This window comes from Drosophila elegans, unplaced genomic scaffold (genome assembly GCF_018152505.1).
Source record: "Drosophila elegans isolate 14027-0461.03 unplaced genomic scaffold, ASM1815250v1 contig_3, whole genome shotgun sequence".
Lineage (NCBI taxonomy): Eukaryota > Metazoa > Arthropoda > Insecta > Diptera > Drosophilidae > Drosophila > Drosophila elegans.
Window position 1 is genome coordinate 71,478 of NW_024545677.1, and position 16,431 is coordinate 87,908.

The 16,431-nt window shown below is 40.7% G+C and overlaps 1 protein-coding gene and 1 long non-coding RNA gene across 2 annotated transcripts in view; one reads left to right on the plus strand and one right to left on the minus strand.

The window, feature by feature from the left end:
• The window catches only part of LOC108146931, a 176,524-nt gene that overhangs the window by 61,451 nt on the left and 98,642 nt on the right, over nt 1-16,431 (plus strand). The window contains 1 exon segment of the mRNA XM_041708590.1: nt 9,171-9,781. Within this exon segment, the coding sequence (XP_041564524.1) occupies nt 9,171-9,781 (611 nt within the window).
• LOC108146941 lies at nt 1,633-6,273 on the minus strand. Its single transcript, XR_001774501.2, has 3 exons — nt 5,049-6,273; nt 3,657-4,989; nt 1,633-3,602 (listed from the first exon to the last, which is right to left on the minus strand). It is a non-coding gene; the product is annotated as an uncharacterized LOC108146941 (long non-coding RNA).

Sequence of the window (16,431 nt, forward strand, 5' to 3'; positions counted from 1 at the left end):
GCTCTGAATGGGGGTACAATAGATCTTACAGGTCGCGGTACACTAAACACCCCGATACTAATAATAATAATAATAATAATAAATTGACAGTTTAGAATTACGCTTTTAATTTTATTAAAATTGGAAAACGATATCATACAGCTGCCATAGAAACTATCGAATAATTAAGCTGCAAATCATCATGTCTTCAATGTTTTTAAACATATACGTAAGTAAAAGATAAATTAAAAGTTTTAGGTATGATATAAAATATTGGGTTGCATGTAGTTGTCGAAATAACCCTTATTTTTTTCCGGAAGCACTATTTATTTGTTAGAATAGATATCTAAATAGTTAGCTTTCTCAACATATTCTAGCTCTGCATCTCCTTTTTGAAGATTCTGAAAGTTAAAATTATCAATATTTTTCTTGTGTATCACTAAGCTATTTGACTTTTGGGGGCTTAAGCTCACTCCATTCTAACGGAACCTATCACATACATAGTTTGTATTTAATTTTTAATAATTTATTCACCAAAACAATGTTTACTGGCTACAGCTGATTAAATTTTAAAACTTAGTATTTAACGTTCAACTAAAGAAAAATTTGGTTTGTTCAAGGTTGATAATAAAGGTTCATCGGAACGTAAAAGTCTGCATGGTACACAAAAGTCTATTTTAGAGAGCAACATTGAGCAATTTGGTTTGCCAGCAAGCCTGAATTTTTCTGCGGTCCATAAGGCTAGATAATTGAACGGGATGGCATCTGCTCAAATAAGACGGCAAAAGGTCGATAAATTATTTGCGGCTATTGCAAAAATTTAATCATCTTTAAAACATCTAAATTTTTCATTATATGCGTATATGTTTAAAATTGAAGCTCAATTAATCGCTCTTCCTATGGCAGCCAAATTATATCGTTTTTCGGTATGAATAAATTTAAGAACGTAATTTTGAATTATTAATCCTAGTGATGCTGATCAAGAATATATATACTTTATAGGGTCGTAGATGTCTCCTTCACTGCGTTGCAAACTTCTGACTGAAATTATAATACCCTCTGCAAGGGTATAAAAACACCAAAGTTATAATTTTCTTTTACTTATTTTTTCCGATTTTTTCCTATGGGAGCTATATGCTATAGTCTTCCCATTTTTATGAAATATAAACCGTAATTCGGAAATATTTAACCATTACTTTATCTCGAAGAACTAAGCAAAAAATTAAAAAACAGCAAGTTATAATTTTTTTTTTACTTTTTTTTCCGATTGCTTTTATGGGAGCTATATGCTATAGTCGCCCGATCCGGCTTGTTCCGACTACCTGTAATAGAAAGACAACTTTTGGGAGGGTTTCATGCAGATAGCTTTAAAACTAAGAGACTAGTTTGCGTAGAAACGGACGGACGGACGGACGGACGGACGGACAGACGGACGGACAGACGGACAGACCGACATGGCTAGATCGACTCTCCTAGTGATGTTGATCAAGAGTCGGTCACTGCGTTGCAAACTTCTGACTTAAATTATAATACCGTCTGCAAGAGTATAAAAAAAAACAAAGGAAAATTTTAAATAAAAATAAAGCCCACATAAATACCTAAAAACAATTCAAAACATGATCATATCATTTCATATTACTTCATTCCATTTAATGTTTTGAAGTTCTGTTAATTTTACAACTGTCTTAGAATGACTTCATAAATATACGCCATCATTTTAATGGGGGAGGTGTAGCGAGCGGAGTATATTGTTTTATTTCTACTTTAATTACATAAACATATCGATTGTATATGCACAAACAAATTAACACAAGCCTTCTCAAGTGTCCGGCCAACGAGCCGGCTCTAATATGCTGACCACGCATTCCGGCGGAGACGACTGGCCCTCACACCAACTAACACTTACAGCAAGCCGTCTTGTGGTATATACAAACATAAGGCAAATATGCCAATGCATGCATATACTCCTATCGCTGCTCACTATAGCTTGTAGCTTTTAGGAATATATGTTTCTGAATAAAAGGTCTATCGGTCACAATTGTATAGTGTCAAAATTCAAACTATTTCACCTCACAGACTGGTGTCAGCAACAGAGCAAATATACCTAAAGATGTTGATGTCATCAGCATATAGAAGAAGTTCTATTATTTTTAAGGCTTCAATAAATATTAATATATATTATTAAAAGAAGAGGGCCGAGGGTATTGCCTCGAGGATGGCCTGAGTTTGCTACGAATTTGCAAGAAAGATTACCATCAATGTTAACATCAAGTTAACGCAAATGCTTCTAGCCCACTTATCAAAAGTGAGCCGATCCAGATATAATTTAATCCATTTAAATAACTGGGAGTGAAATCATTTGCATGACAAGTTAAGTCGAATGCCTTTGCAAAGTCCAAGTAGAAAGCATCCACCTGATAATGACGTTAATGGACGATATAATAGCTGCTAAAAACGGCTAAATTTGGGGTAGTTAACCTACCAGAAATAAACCGATGCTGACTAGGTGAAATGTATGGCTTAACTAGAAATGAATGGTGCTTGCATATTTATGAACTCAAACTCCCACTTGTGCTGCATGTATCGTCAGACAAGAGAGCTATTAGTTGCATTAAACCGTTTGTAAAACTTATTACGCAGGTTTTCAGGCCACTTGTGTTCAATGGCAGTCTATATGGACTTCTAACTTTCAAAGGACCATTTCTTTTAATAGTATCGAAAATTATATTAAGAAAGTTAAAATAGCAAACACCAAAACTAGCTTGCGAACATACTCCCAGTATTGCTGACGAACGTGATGAAAAGTGGCGTCTACTCCAGGGAGCCAAATTAGCCTTGTGAACGTAACGCACAATCATCCAGGCCAGCGGTGATACCTTGGCGACTATACTCGGATGTTTTGCGTTGAATGACAACACCGATCGGTCAAAACGTCAGCCGATGCGTAGTAGTCCGAAAGCATCCAAAAACGGCGTCAATTTCAGCAATTTTGATTTTCTGGGCAGTCTTTGCTATTTCCCGGCTGCGTCGTATTCTTGTGGAAAAGCCGTAGGTTGTATGTGCCTGAATAGCCTCTCTCGGGCGTATTGCAAGTTCTTTACGGTTAGGTATGCGCTGTGAGGTTCAATATGGAATGTTAAGCTATTAGTACGCCTGGCTGTACCTTTGTGGAGTACGCGTTGTATAAATCGAAAAACATAGCTGACAACCCGCAGTAGTTGATTCCAAGACGAAAGTTTATGAATTAAACTGTCGATAATATCCGGATGTGAATTAGCTTTCAGAGTAAGGTTTAGTTCCTTATAAGGTTTTTCATCGCAAAGTACAGGTGGGTGCAGCTGCATATTTTTTTTTTTTTTTGGTGCCGGTCGGGCAATGTAACTCCGACTCAGCTTGGACCCTCTTCCAAAAAAGGTCGTGGTCAAACAGTGTTGATGGAGGCAACCCTCGGGAGGCGCAATCGACCGGGTGGTCTTCCGCGCGTACATGATTCCAGCAGCTTCTGAAATACTCTGTTAAGATTTCGACGATTCTATTACATACGAACGTGTTCCATCGTCGAGGTGGAGCTGACAGCCAGTGAAGAACGATATCAGAGTCCGACCAACAAAAAAAAGCTGTAACTGGAATCGACAAAGACGATTTTATAAGAGCTAACAATTTACTTAGTAACTTACTTAGGCAGCGGTGAGTTCCAATCCCGAGTCTTGCCACCGACTAGTGTGATCCATGTTCCGGCGACCGTTGTTACCCTACTGTACACAACGGCTCCAACTGCTTGTGAAGAGGCGTCCGCGAGTCCGTGCAGATCAATTGTTTCCGAAGGTCTGGCAATGTATCGAGGGATTCGACACTGAGACAATGCTAGCAGCTCGCTAAGATTATCTACCTTCTGGCAATATGATCATTCAAAGGCTCATCCCATAATATTTTCAGAGCAGCCCCAATATTTTGTCATGTTTTGACTGCTTTGTTGCTGGCTGGTAAGCGCAGTCCACCGGGGGAATAGAATTCATTTAAGTTTTACAACTGGAACTCCTTTGCGTAGGTTATACTTAGCCTCCGCTAGCAGCCTTCGATGAGGCCTTCCTCTGTATCCGCTCCTGTTGATATGTCGTCGACATATGCATCCGTTAATAAAGATGAAGCTGCTCGTGGATATTGATGCAGGTGGCCCTCTGCCAATTGTTTAAGGACCCTTACTGCCAAAAATGGTTAATAACCGGTAGTGTTGAACTATTTTTTTTTTCATCATCTCGCCAAATTATCCGATGTATAAGCGATCGTTGAGATACCATTTGTCAAATACAACACGAAATTTGGTGGTTTTACTTTCAGCTTTGATGGTGGGCTAGGAAACAACATGGATTTTTTTGCAAGATTCTTCGAGTGCTCCCATATGCCTGCGCTGTATATAATCTTCCATAAAGGCAAATAATTGCCCTTCTTATTCCGGATTCCAAAGGTACGAATCGACTTAACGTCTGCTGCGGATAAGTGTCGCTCAGGATCAATCTCCATGAACCTCCTCACCATATCATCCAAATCGATTAGAGCATGATTAGCTGGCGCTGGCTTTGGTGGTTCATTACATAAGGGTCCCGAGTCTACAATTACCCAACCAAAAATTGTGTTTAGTGCAGGTGTATTAGGTTAACTTATCAATTTTCGTTGGCCTGTAAACAAACTCTAACATCTATATCTCCCGGGGTGGCGAAGGTGGAATCGGCTAATGTAAGCCCTTGTAGAGCTTCCCAATTTCTTGTGCGTAACTCTTCGGCGGGAACTGACGTGGTTAAGGAACTCATACTCATATCTCCTGGACATCTGTTGAGACTTAGGATTGCAGAGTTACGCCAGCGGCCCAATCACCGAAATACGTGCCTGAATAAAAGGTGCGCCGATGCGTTGAATGAAAGCAATAGTTGATCCCTAATCCAGCAGAATTCGGCAAAACGTCTGGCGTCCACAATTGTACACCACCTGAGCTAGTATGGTAGGCATCATGGTCTGCGAACGAGCAACAAATGCAGTCTCTACCGAAAAATTTGAAATCCCAGTTGTCGAACCTTCAGTCCTTGTAGAGCTGCTCTCCGGTGCGAGTTTTGATCTACCAAAGTGTGATGTTAACTTAGACAATTAAAGCACAACTTGTTTTGCTTTATGAATGATCGGCGATCGAGTAAGCCCAACGATAAAAATTGAGTGCACGTTATTTCTGATTGCGACTGTGTGCAGAGAACACAAGCACTTCCTGACGAGTTCGAGGCAACGCTGGCGACGTGTACGCTGGCGATACGTTTCCCATTTGTTTTGGTTGTAATCTGACAAGATTCTAGAGCATCGCATATGGAGAACAAGAAATCCAAAAATGCTTCTATATTCATTTCGCTAGCCGTTCGCTGGCCGTTCGTCCCAAGATTGGCGTTTTTCCATATACAATTTATGGAACAATATGTGTTTTAGCCATGATCTCACTGATCACCAAGCGCGTGTAATCCTCGAATGGATTCGTTCGCTCCGTCCGCTAGCTTGCGTGGGACGGACATTCCAGACGCTGCGACATTTGGCAAGGCCAAAAAACCAGCAATAAATTATCGCGTTATAAGTGGTTTTTTGTCGTATTCAACATAATTTTCTTCGATGACGGCAATAGGTTTAACTACATTGAGTGCTTCACCATCCAAATATGATTTCAAGTAATGGAATTTCTGGCAGCTAGTGAGGTTTTCGCGTCGGTCTACGGACCCCATGGACATGTCACAAAATTGAGGCCAGTCCTCGTATTTGCGTCGGAAGGTTGGAGTCCGGATCTTCTCAATTCTTAAGTGCGTTTGGGCGTCTGACTCTCGAACCTGCTTTCTTGAACCTGCTCTAAAACGCTGTGCTTGCGTGGTAGCCAACCGCTCAGGCAGGTCCTCCGAGTTGGCGATAGGGGTGGACGAGTGGAGTGCTACTCTTTTCTTCTCTGCTATAGCGTTGGGCTTTTACGGCTGATACAAATTCCGAAGCACGACCATGTGCACGTGTGACTTGTGCCTTGCAGAATCCACGCTGTTTTTTTTACTGATTGCAGAGACATTGCCACACAAAGAGGTTATGTCCGATTTTCACCAAGTTGTGAATTAAGAACACGAGGATTTTACCAAAATGTTTTTGTAAACACCGAGACCGAGGACATAATCGGATGGACCAAAATGTTTCCGAAGATTACAATGAAATGGACTGTAATTAATATTTATTTGGTAGCAAAATCCTCCAAAGAAAATCTGCTGCCGGTCTGCTCAAATTTCCATTTCGGTATGTTAGTGCTTGCCTGTTAGAGGCGATATATACTTTGTTCCTATCGATACATCGATACGGCACGTGAAGTGTGTTCTTAGTGGGACTTAACGATAAATAATTGAACTTATGTACTTACTTAATCAACAAATAAGACTTACAGGCCGTAATTCTGAACCAAATGTAAATAAGAATATTTAAAATATATAGGATATATGATAATATAATTGTGGGATAACTTTGAGTTGAAGTATTTTTTTATATTGATGTGATCTTTTATTTCGTCTTAAAGAAAAAAAAATTAGTGGTATACCAGAATTTAAAGCATTTGCATTACACCCCTAAATGCACGGTAAGCCAGTCAGTAAAGCATGTGCCTTATCGCCCACTTTTTCAAATCGATTGAATGCGATTTTAAAGCTATATAAGCAGAAAAGGCGACCAAGCTTATGGAAAAGTAATTAATGTTGTAGTATGACTATAAAATACCCGTTACTCAGCAGACCAATTAAGTAAAGCATTTGACTCTGTAATTTTGGTTTTGGAAACTCGACCTGTAAGTCTTTCTTAGGTGGATCTTAAGTTATCTAAGGGCAGGACTCAAAGGGTCGTCTTCAAAAATTCCACTTATGTATAACTTCTCCGTGTTACCTCAAAACGGAGCTATCTCGGTCTGCTACTTTTTACTTTATTTATTAACGACCTCCCCTTAGCTACAAAATCATTATACCCTTGCAGAGGGTATTATAATTTCAGTCAGAAGTTTGCAACGCAGTGAAGGAGACATCTCCGACCCTATAAAGTATATATATTCTTGATCAGCATTACTAGACGAGTCGATCTAGCCATGTCCGTCTATCCGTCCGTTTCTACGCAAACAAGTCTCTCAGTTTTAAAGCTATCTGCATGAATCTTTCCCAAAAGTTGTCTTTCTATTGCAGGTAGTATATAAGTCGAATCGAGCCGGATCGGAAGACTATAGCATAAAGCTCCCACAGGAACAATCGGAAAAATTAATAAAAAAAAATTATAACTTTGGTGTTTTTTAATTTTGTTTTTAGTTCTTCGACATATAGTAATGGTTATATAGTTTAGAATTACGGTTTAAATTTCATCAAAATCGGACGACTATAGCATATAGCTTCCATAAGAACAATCATAAAAATAAATAAAAAAAAATTATAACTATGGACTTTTTTTTAATTTTTTTTTTAGTTCTTCGAGATATAGTAATGGTTAAATATTTCAAAATTACGGTTTAAATTTCATCAAAATCGGACGACTATAGCATATAGCTCCCATAGGAACAATCGTATAGCTGCCATAGGAACTATCGAATAATTAAGCTGCAAATCATCATAGCTTCAATGTTTTGAAACATACGCAAGTAAATCATAATTTTAATGTTTTCAAGAATATTTAGTTTTTGCAATAGCTGCAAGGGTATATGAACTTCGGTTTGCCGAAGTTTGCTTCCTTTCTTGTTTTTGAATAGTTTATGTACGCAAATTATTTCTGCAGTATAAAGATTTTTCCTGCAACGGTGACCAACAATCCGATTTAAATCAAATGCAAAACTGGTGCCGCGATAATTTAAAAATTTAGTCGGCTCTAAGTCTAATGTAGTTACTTTAATCGTGTCAATCCGAAATACGCGACTTACACCCTAAGTGAATGCTTTTTGGGAAGAATTGCTCTTGGCGCCCTTCTCGACCCAAAACTAATATTTTCCGATCATATTTCGGCCATCTCTAATAACGCTATGGGTGTGCTTGGTTTTATTAAAAGGGCGTGTATGGAATTCGAGGATCCCTATGTCACCAAGACTAATTATTTCGCTAGCTCGTCCGATTCTGGAGTAAGGTTCATCCGACTGGAGTCCGAAATCTGGAATACATAATGAAACAGTTTTTTTACTTTTTGCTTTACGGCGCCTCACCTGCATTGAAATTCGTCTAAAATACCTTTTCAGAGGGTATTATATTTTCAGTCAGAAGTTTGCAAAGCAGTGAAGGAGAAATCTCCGACGCTATAAAGTATTTATATTCTTGATCAGCAGCACTCGGAATGTCGATCTAGACGTGTTCGGCTGTCCATCCGAACTTTAAATGTTGTAAATAATATTTATTTTTTTTATAGCTGCAAGGGTATATAAACTTCGGCTTGCCGAAGTTTCCTTCCATCCTTGTTTGATTTTCTATTGCTGTCAAATAGCAGCTATGAATACAAAAACAACAATGAACGCTGTAGTCGACCGAATGGGCTACTGTAAAGCCAGTATGAACGAAGTGGTGTTTCATACATAATCCGCGATGTTAAAGCTATCCAATAAAAAAAAATTTGAAAAATTAATACTCGTTGTATTTTTATAGCGATTTTAAAACGCAAATCTTTTGTAAGCCAGTGTAAGAGCCACCAGCACTTCGTATTTTAAAGTTTTGAAATATGTTAATTTATTATTAACATTAAAACAATAGAAAATTTTTGTATGAGTCGATAAATAATGTCGCGTCCGAAATCAAAAACTTATATTCCTTTTCACTGGCATAATTGCGGTTAATTATAAAAAATGTTATTATACCTAAATCAAGACTAAAACAAGGTAACAAAGAGATCTCGGAAACTATAAAAGCTAGAGATTTGGGTCTTGGAATGCAGATTCTAGTGTTTCCAAAGTAGCGCAAGCTTATTTCAAAACGGTGTTGTCTATGCAGTTCAACAGATGGCGCAACCTGAACTTCGATTGTGTTTTAGGGCAAATACAATGTTTGAATTCTGTTGTTGAGTATCGGGTATCTTATAGTCGGGAAACTAGACTGCAGCGTTCTCTCTTGTTTATTCTAACAATTTCTCTTCAATGAAACTATTGAAGAAACTTATTTTCGTTTATGGTTTTCTTATACTTGCAGGCCCCCGAAAACGAGCTGCAGAAGTCGCACGACCAAAACCCGGGCGCCCTGAGCGAGCACCAACTTCGTGTCCTGACATCGCTTCACCGACTCAATATCCCCGATTGGTTCCGTCAATACAACAAAGGATCCGGACAGACTCCAGATAGCAGAAATGCCGCTACTGGGGAGTCTCCCGGCGCCTACCGTCCTGGCAACTTCTCGCGCAAGCGCACACAGGACTCAGGACGCTGGCAGGGACTAAGCGCAAAGACCACCTCTCTTAACTCCTTGGGATCGCAGCGCTTCGACCGATGTCCTTTACTGATGAGTCCCTCAGCGCACAGTCACCACGGCGGTCAAAGCACATATACATGCAGCTCCACGACAGGTCACGGCCAGGCGCCCGGCCAGACTGGAGTGTGTGCCTTGCGCTGGTCAACCTCGCACCTGAACTCCACCCAGACGTCACCCAGTGTCTCGCAGCGCGAAAGCTTTGCCCGCGGCGCACCCATCAACAGCAGCTTCATGTCCGTGTCCAGCAGCAGCGGGGTATTGCGAAAATCGTATCGGCAGCCGTACCTGGGATGGCGCAGCACCGAAAAGCTGTCCCAGCGGACTCCCCATGAACGGTATGTACGAAAAAAAGCTAAGATCTTATATCTCCAACAGCTTAAGAGATTAACTTTTAAATTTTTACACTTTACACTTACAATTTAAACAATTTATCAAATGGCTCTTAGCTGGCAGGGATGAAGGGTTAATGGGAATGGTTTCTGAGCACATTGATATATCTAGTTTGTTGGCTTTGATCCATTTATTATCCCGCTCACCCCGGGAATTGATGAGCCAGTGGAAACTTTTGGCCTTGAGTTGTAGGGAAATCTTCTTCGCTTCAACGTGCTTTCTCCAGGTAAGCCGCCTGTCTAAGTGGATGCCCAGGTATGTGACTTCGTCGACTTGGGGGATTTGTTTGTTGCTTAGGGCCAGTGGTGGACAGGTTGCCCGATTGAGTGTAAACGAACATGCTTCCATTTTTGTTCGTTGACTTGTATGCGCCAATCTGCTAGCCAATTTTCTACGGCCTTCAGGTGTTTTTATACCCTTGCAGAGGGTATTATAATTTCAGTCAGAGTTTGCAACGCAGTGAAGGAGACATGTCCGACCCTATAAAGTGTATATATTCTTGATCAGCATCACTAGGCGAGTCGATCTAGCCATGTCCGTCCGTCTGTCCGTCAGTTTCTTTGACATATAGTAATGGTTAAATATTTCAGAATTACGGTTTAAATTTCATCAAAATCGGACGACTATAGCATATAGCTCCCATAGGAGCAATCGGAAAAAAACACAAAAAACAGTATATAACTTTGCTGTTTTAAAATTTTTTTTCAGTTCTTCGACATATAGTAATGGTTAAATATTTTAGAATAACGGTTAAAATTTCATCAAAATCGGACGATTATATCATATAGCTCCCATAGAAATAATAAAAATATATAAAATAGCTATCTAATAATTGAGCTGCAAAACATCATAGCTTCAATGTTTTTAAACATATACGCAAGTAAATCATAATTTTAATGTTTTCAAAAATATTTTATTCTTGCAATAGCTGCAAGGGTATATGAACTTCGGCTTGCCGAAGTTTGCTTTCTTTCTTGTTTAAATACGCTGTTGCTGTTTTTGGGCATTTTGAACGACTGGTTATAGCTGTGTTATCAGCAAAGGTGGATAGAGTTGTCTGGCTGCTTGTGGGAATGTCAATCTCAGTTGCGCTCCGCTGGTGAGATGTTTGGTAAAGTGAATTGGTTTGTCGGCGGATGAGGTTGGAAGACATTTTTTAAGTAAGATGTAGGCCTTTTCCTCGTCACTACGGGCCCACCCACCTGTTGATGATCGATGGTGGTTCAATGTTTGGGTGCGCTCTCCAGAGTGGAAATTTGTTGCTGGTGGGCGAAAGTTGCGCTATATAGACACGTTGAGTTTGATTCTTTTCAGTTAGTAAAACCTTAGACAACTTCCGACAAGCTTCTTTAAACCTTTGTTTAGTGGCTGGGGAACGGTGTGCCTGCCAGTCTTGGCAAAGTTCTTGAAGGAGCGACTGGATCTGTGTAGTTGTAAGTGTAGTTTTTGGGGGGATGAGGCTGAAAGTTCGGGTGTAATGTGTTTGGCAGCAGAGGACATTTCATCCGTTATATGTTTAAGTGAGTCTTCAATATCAGCTTCACAGGAGATTTTAGGTTCGATTTCAAAGTGTGAGCTTATATATTTTTTATACTTTAGCCAGTTTGTTGTATTGGATGTCAGAAATTGTGGTCGTTCTACAAACTGTGGATGTTCAGATAGACAGAGTAAAACAGGCGAGTGGTCAGATGACAGTTCCGCCAGGGTTTCAACATGTATCAGCCTGGACGGCACTCTCCTAGTTACATCAACATCCATAATGTCTGGTGTTTTGTTCGGATCTGCTGGTCAGTATGTGGGAGTATCTGGTGAAACAAAATCTGGCTTATTACCGGGTTTGATAATAGCGTTGTATAATTGGCGTCCTTTGGGGTTAATAAGACGAGAGCCCCAGTAATGGTGTTTCGCATTATAGTCACCGGCAGCTATAAAACAGTTACCCAATGAGTGTAAAAGCCTAAAAATTGACTCTCTGAAATATTAAATCGTGGGGGACAATACACAGCCGATAGGGTGACTGCACCGCTGGTTATGTTGATTCGTAGTGGTGTGGCCTGTATGTATATAGTAATATAAAAGTTGTTTTGCCCAATTTTTTGCTTGAGTTTATTGATTAGATCTGAACAATTTTGATCTCTAATGTAAATAGGATGTTGCATTACTATTTTTATTTTCATGGGGTGGTTGACCGTCATCTTTTTCGAGCTCGCCAAGTATGGCAAATTTGTTTGCAGAAGTTGCCTTAGTGGTGTTGTTTGAAGTTTTTGTAAGTTTGGCAAATTTGTTTGCAGAAGTGGCCTTAGTGGTGTTGTTTGAAGTTTTTGTAAGTTTAGGCAAATTTGCTCTTTAGCTTTTTGCGGACTAAGTTTTCTTTTTATTTGTACATACCGATCGATCCCAGTCTGTACAAGCGTAGATTGTGATTCGATTCAAGTCTGGTAACCGTTTTGCTGAACTACGGAACACCTCAAAGGTAAGGCTAAGTCAATGGATTTAGCAGACTACGCCTAAAGCTATCACTCCAATCGCAGAGTCTCTTTTCGTCATTTATTTATCTATTTATTACATTAAAGTTAGCAAAATAAATCTTGATTGTTAGCAGATTTGGTCAAACATCATCCCCACTAAAGTGGCGTGAAAATACAGTTGGAAAGAGGAAGATGGTATAAGTAGGTTGAAGTGTTATCAAATCTAAAAGACGAGTATGTGGACTGGAAAAGTTTTGCAAATAAGTTCGCAATGTCGAAGTCACTAGAGGCAGATTACGTATCAAGGTGAAGACAAGATGGAAATGGATTTTCGTTTCGAGTTAAGAAATGCGAAGAACTGCTTGGGGTTGTCTTGAAATTCTTTTCTGCAACGGCTTAGATAACTATTTTAATATCGGAGTTGTGGACTAAGAAGTTTGAACGAGCAATTAGAAATAGAGCTGATGCTTCTAAGGTAATCTCAAGTGTAGGATGGTAGGCGTCTTCAGGATTGTAGAGAGGGCTAATTCGAGTTACGTATGAATTGGCGAACTCTGAGACAAAAATAAGGTCTACAACTTTTCTGGAGTAGTTCAAGACTGAGTTAAGTTGTACTAATAAAAGATCAATAAGAGAGCAAATGAATCAGTTGATGGCCCATTAACACTCTGTATTTGAGCCAAATGCTGAAAGTAGAGGCTAAGATCAGAACAAGGGGGAATATACAAGTATGATATAAAAACAAAATAATCATGAAGCTTAATCCGAATTGCAACAAACTCTAATATGCTGTCCGTACCAATTATCCGAATGCGTTCAGAGACAAGATCGGATTTGACAGCAATAAGAACATCACCGCCAAGATGCATTGTGCGGTCACATCTATATATAACACAATTTCCAGCTAATATTTCGCAGTCAGACAGAGAGGAATTAAGCCACATTTCGGTACAAGCAATCACATTGGCATCGAAGAATATTGACGTGCAGTTTACTAAGTTTGCCCAATAAGCTGCGAGCATTCTCGTAGTGTAGGGAAAAAGAATTATTAAGTTTATTGGAACGTTGGTTGAAGGAATTTGAGGACCATGGACCCGAGGATTAAGCACGTTTACGTACTCGTGAACAATAACATGTTTAGGCCATATACAAACATTAAGAGCCTTATTAAAATGTTCGTCAGGAAGTCCAATTTTAAACGAAGATTTTTCACGTATCTGCTTAAACTTAAACTTCAAGACGGTTAGTTCCGCTCGAGAAACATTCAGTTTACTCCTAGCTAGTTTTTGACATCATTCTCAGAAGCACCAGGATTAAGGCGGAAGAGAAAAATAAGCTTTTTTAGTGCAACGCCCGTCAAAATTATGCCAGAGCTAACTGCAGCAGCACACGACGTAGATTCCTGGTCAATGTTGACGAGTTGCGGATCAGAAGGTACGAGTCGATCGGGCGGATCCCGCTTCCACTGGAGTGCCATTGAAATCACATTCACAAAGCATTTTACACGCATACACGCAACAAAGTTGCCAATAATACTATGTTTTTTCACTTCACTTCTTATTTCGGAACTGGTTCTTCAGTGAGCAGCAGCTTTAAACAGCGCTACCACACCCTGTTCTCCAAAAGTTGGCAGCTTACTTTTGAAAACCACTCATCGAAAGTTGCAGTTGTTAAAACCATTCGCAAATTAAACCAAGATATTCGAAAATTGAGCCCCCACCCTGGAAGCGCTAAAGCAAAAGCGTTGTAATATCCGCAGGATCGAAACAGCGGCTGCCAAGGCCGAAAAGGCGGAGTTGCGCTGACGCTGTCTTACATGCCGGCTTACTATTTTGAAGGCCTATTTTAAACAAATTAAATTAAACTAAATTGTCCAAGCCGACATCGAGGCCATTGACGCAGGAGACGAACAGCTTAGCTCAACGCTTCTCACGCTTGACATGTTCCAACTTCGTCCATCAAGCTACCCAGGCTTGCTCTCCCGATGTGTTCTGGCGAGTACTTGGAATACAAAAACTTCATCACGACTTTCAAGCGGTGTCCCAGAGGGATTCTCTTTCGCCAATGGAGAAGTTTAACCATCTCATAAACTGTCTCCGAGGTGCTGCTCTAGGAAACGTCAAGGCGTTTCAGGTCACACCTGAAAGTTATCAGATACGATAATCCTACAATCGTAGTTTTGGACAACATTACGACACTTGCCAACTGTGTCCACTAGTGCACAGCTGCGCAGCCTAGTCAACAAAACGTCGGCATTATTTAATTTTAATTTAATTTCCTGCGATCTCTAGCACAGGCTAAGCTAATTGCCATTGTTATGGAGAAAACAGACAAAAGGCCATTCTGGAACGAATCCCTAAAATTTGCAACCCTTTCCTCTTGGGACGCTTGTTCAACTTTACTTAAACGGCACTGCCAACACTTGGAGTCCGCCACGCATCATAGTAGACACAATAATCCTGGAAGGGTGCTACACAAGTCCCTCGCACAGGGCTAGCTTGTCCAATTTGCTTCAGAAAGGATCACAGAATCTTCAGATGCTCTCGACTTCAGAACATGGGTTCGTCCCAGTGACTCGAGATCGGAGAAATCACTGTGCACCAACTGCCTTGGAAGGCTCATCAGGTATCAAACTAATGCAGAATCTGCTCACGGCTGCATCACGCCATGCTGTACTCAGACGCGCCTGGTCAGGACTCAAGAAACAATAGGCGGCCAAGTCCTGCTCACACGCCCTCTCAGCACCAAGTCGCTGAGGTCGTAACTCACGCACTCTTGTTTAACAACCACGACCAAGTCATTCTCGCTACTGCTGTAATTCTGGTACAGGACGCAGTAGGCAACTACGTTACAGGACGTGCCTTGTTGGACTCCTGCACACAAGTCAACTTTATATCCGAAGACTTCGCCAAACAACTTCGTTTTCCTCAATGCAAGGCACAAATAGACATTCGAAGTATTCCCACACACGTAACAAGCATCGCACGTCGTCCACGTCGACCGGCATATTTAAAATGTATCGGCAAGTACTGATTGATTCCGCGCATTGCAAGTTTCAGTACACTTTGTGAAGCTGCGCACTTACCAGCTCAATACCGGCACTTACGGCACTGCTTCAGCGCCGACCATCACGCAGAGACATATAAAATCGGTGCAGAGGCTATTAAATAGTCTTTATACGTGTATGACTTCATCGGTTGAGCAGACACGATGGATCTCTTAAGCAAGATTCAGGCTGAAGTCATCGCCATCCTCAAAAAATGCAGGATAGAACTCGCAAAATGGCACTCCGACCATAAGAACTTCGTCAACGACCTGACTGTCAAGGAACTGAATCTCGACGACTGCGACCTCACCATGGTAGCAAAAATCCTTCTACAAGAAATTTGGCTCCTAAAATTGCAGTGGGACGAGTCGGTCCCAATGGCTCTTCAACAAGCCTTTTCACTCATTACAGCATTTGGACTCCATTCCACGATTTTGCTTACAGACCCACATCAAAGAGCTTCATGGCTTTAGGGATGCCTCCTTACGGGGATATGGATGCTGCATCTACGCAGATCAGCATTCCCTGCATCAACATGGACATCAAAGAATCTTGTTTTGGAAGCCCTTTACAAAAAGGAATCACACCAGTCGGGTCTCATGCTGGTGGCGTGAATGCTTCGATTTTGCGACAACTCTCGAAAGCTAAAAGCATTTACCGCGATTTTGCCTTCCCCGTTAGAACTACGAAGAGCCATGCTTTGCATCGCATGGAACCTACAGCAGCGTTGCTATTTCGAGGATAACGCATAGACATGATCGCCGGAGATGACAAGATGTCATAGGCCTAGAAGTACTTGATCTTCGCTCTGAACGGGATAAATTGGGTGAGCGGGTCGACCAACTGAATCAGGAGTTGGCTGACTTGCATGCATTGGGTGAAAAATTGTGTGGACTAGAAGCGAAGCTGTCTGCCCAAAACATTGCAATTAGCTCTTGCGATGTGTGTATGCATGGTGTGTCATATGTGGATGGGGAAAACTTACGAGCTCTGTACCCCAAGCTGCACTTTAATCTCCAGGTGACTCCTCCGCCATGTGTACGAGACATTTTTTGCACCCGTAAACACAAAAGACGCACTT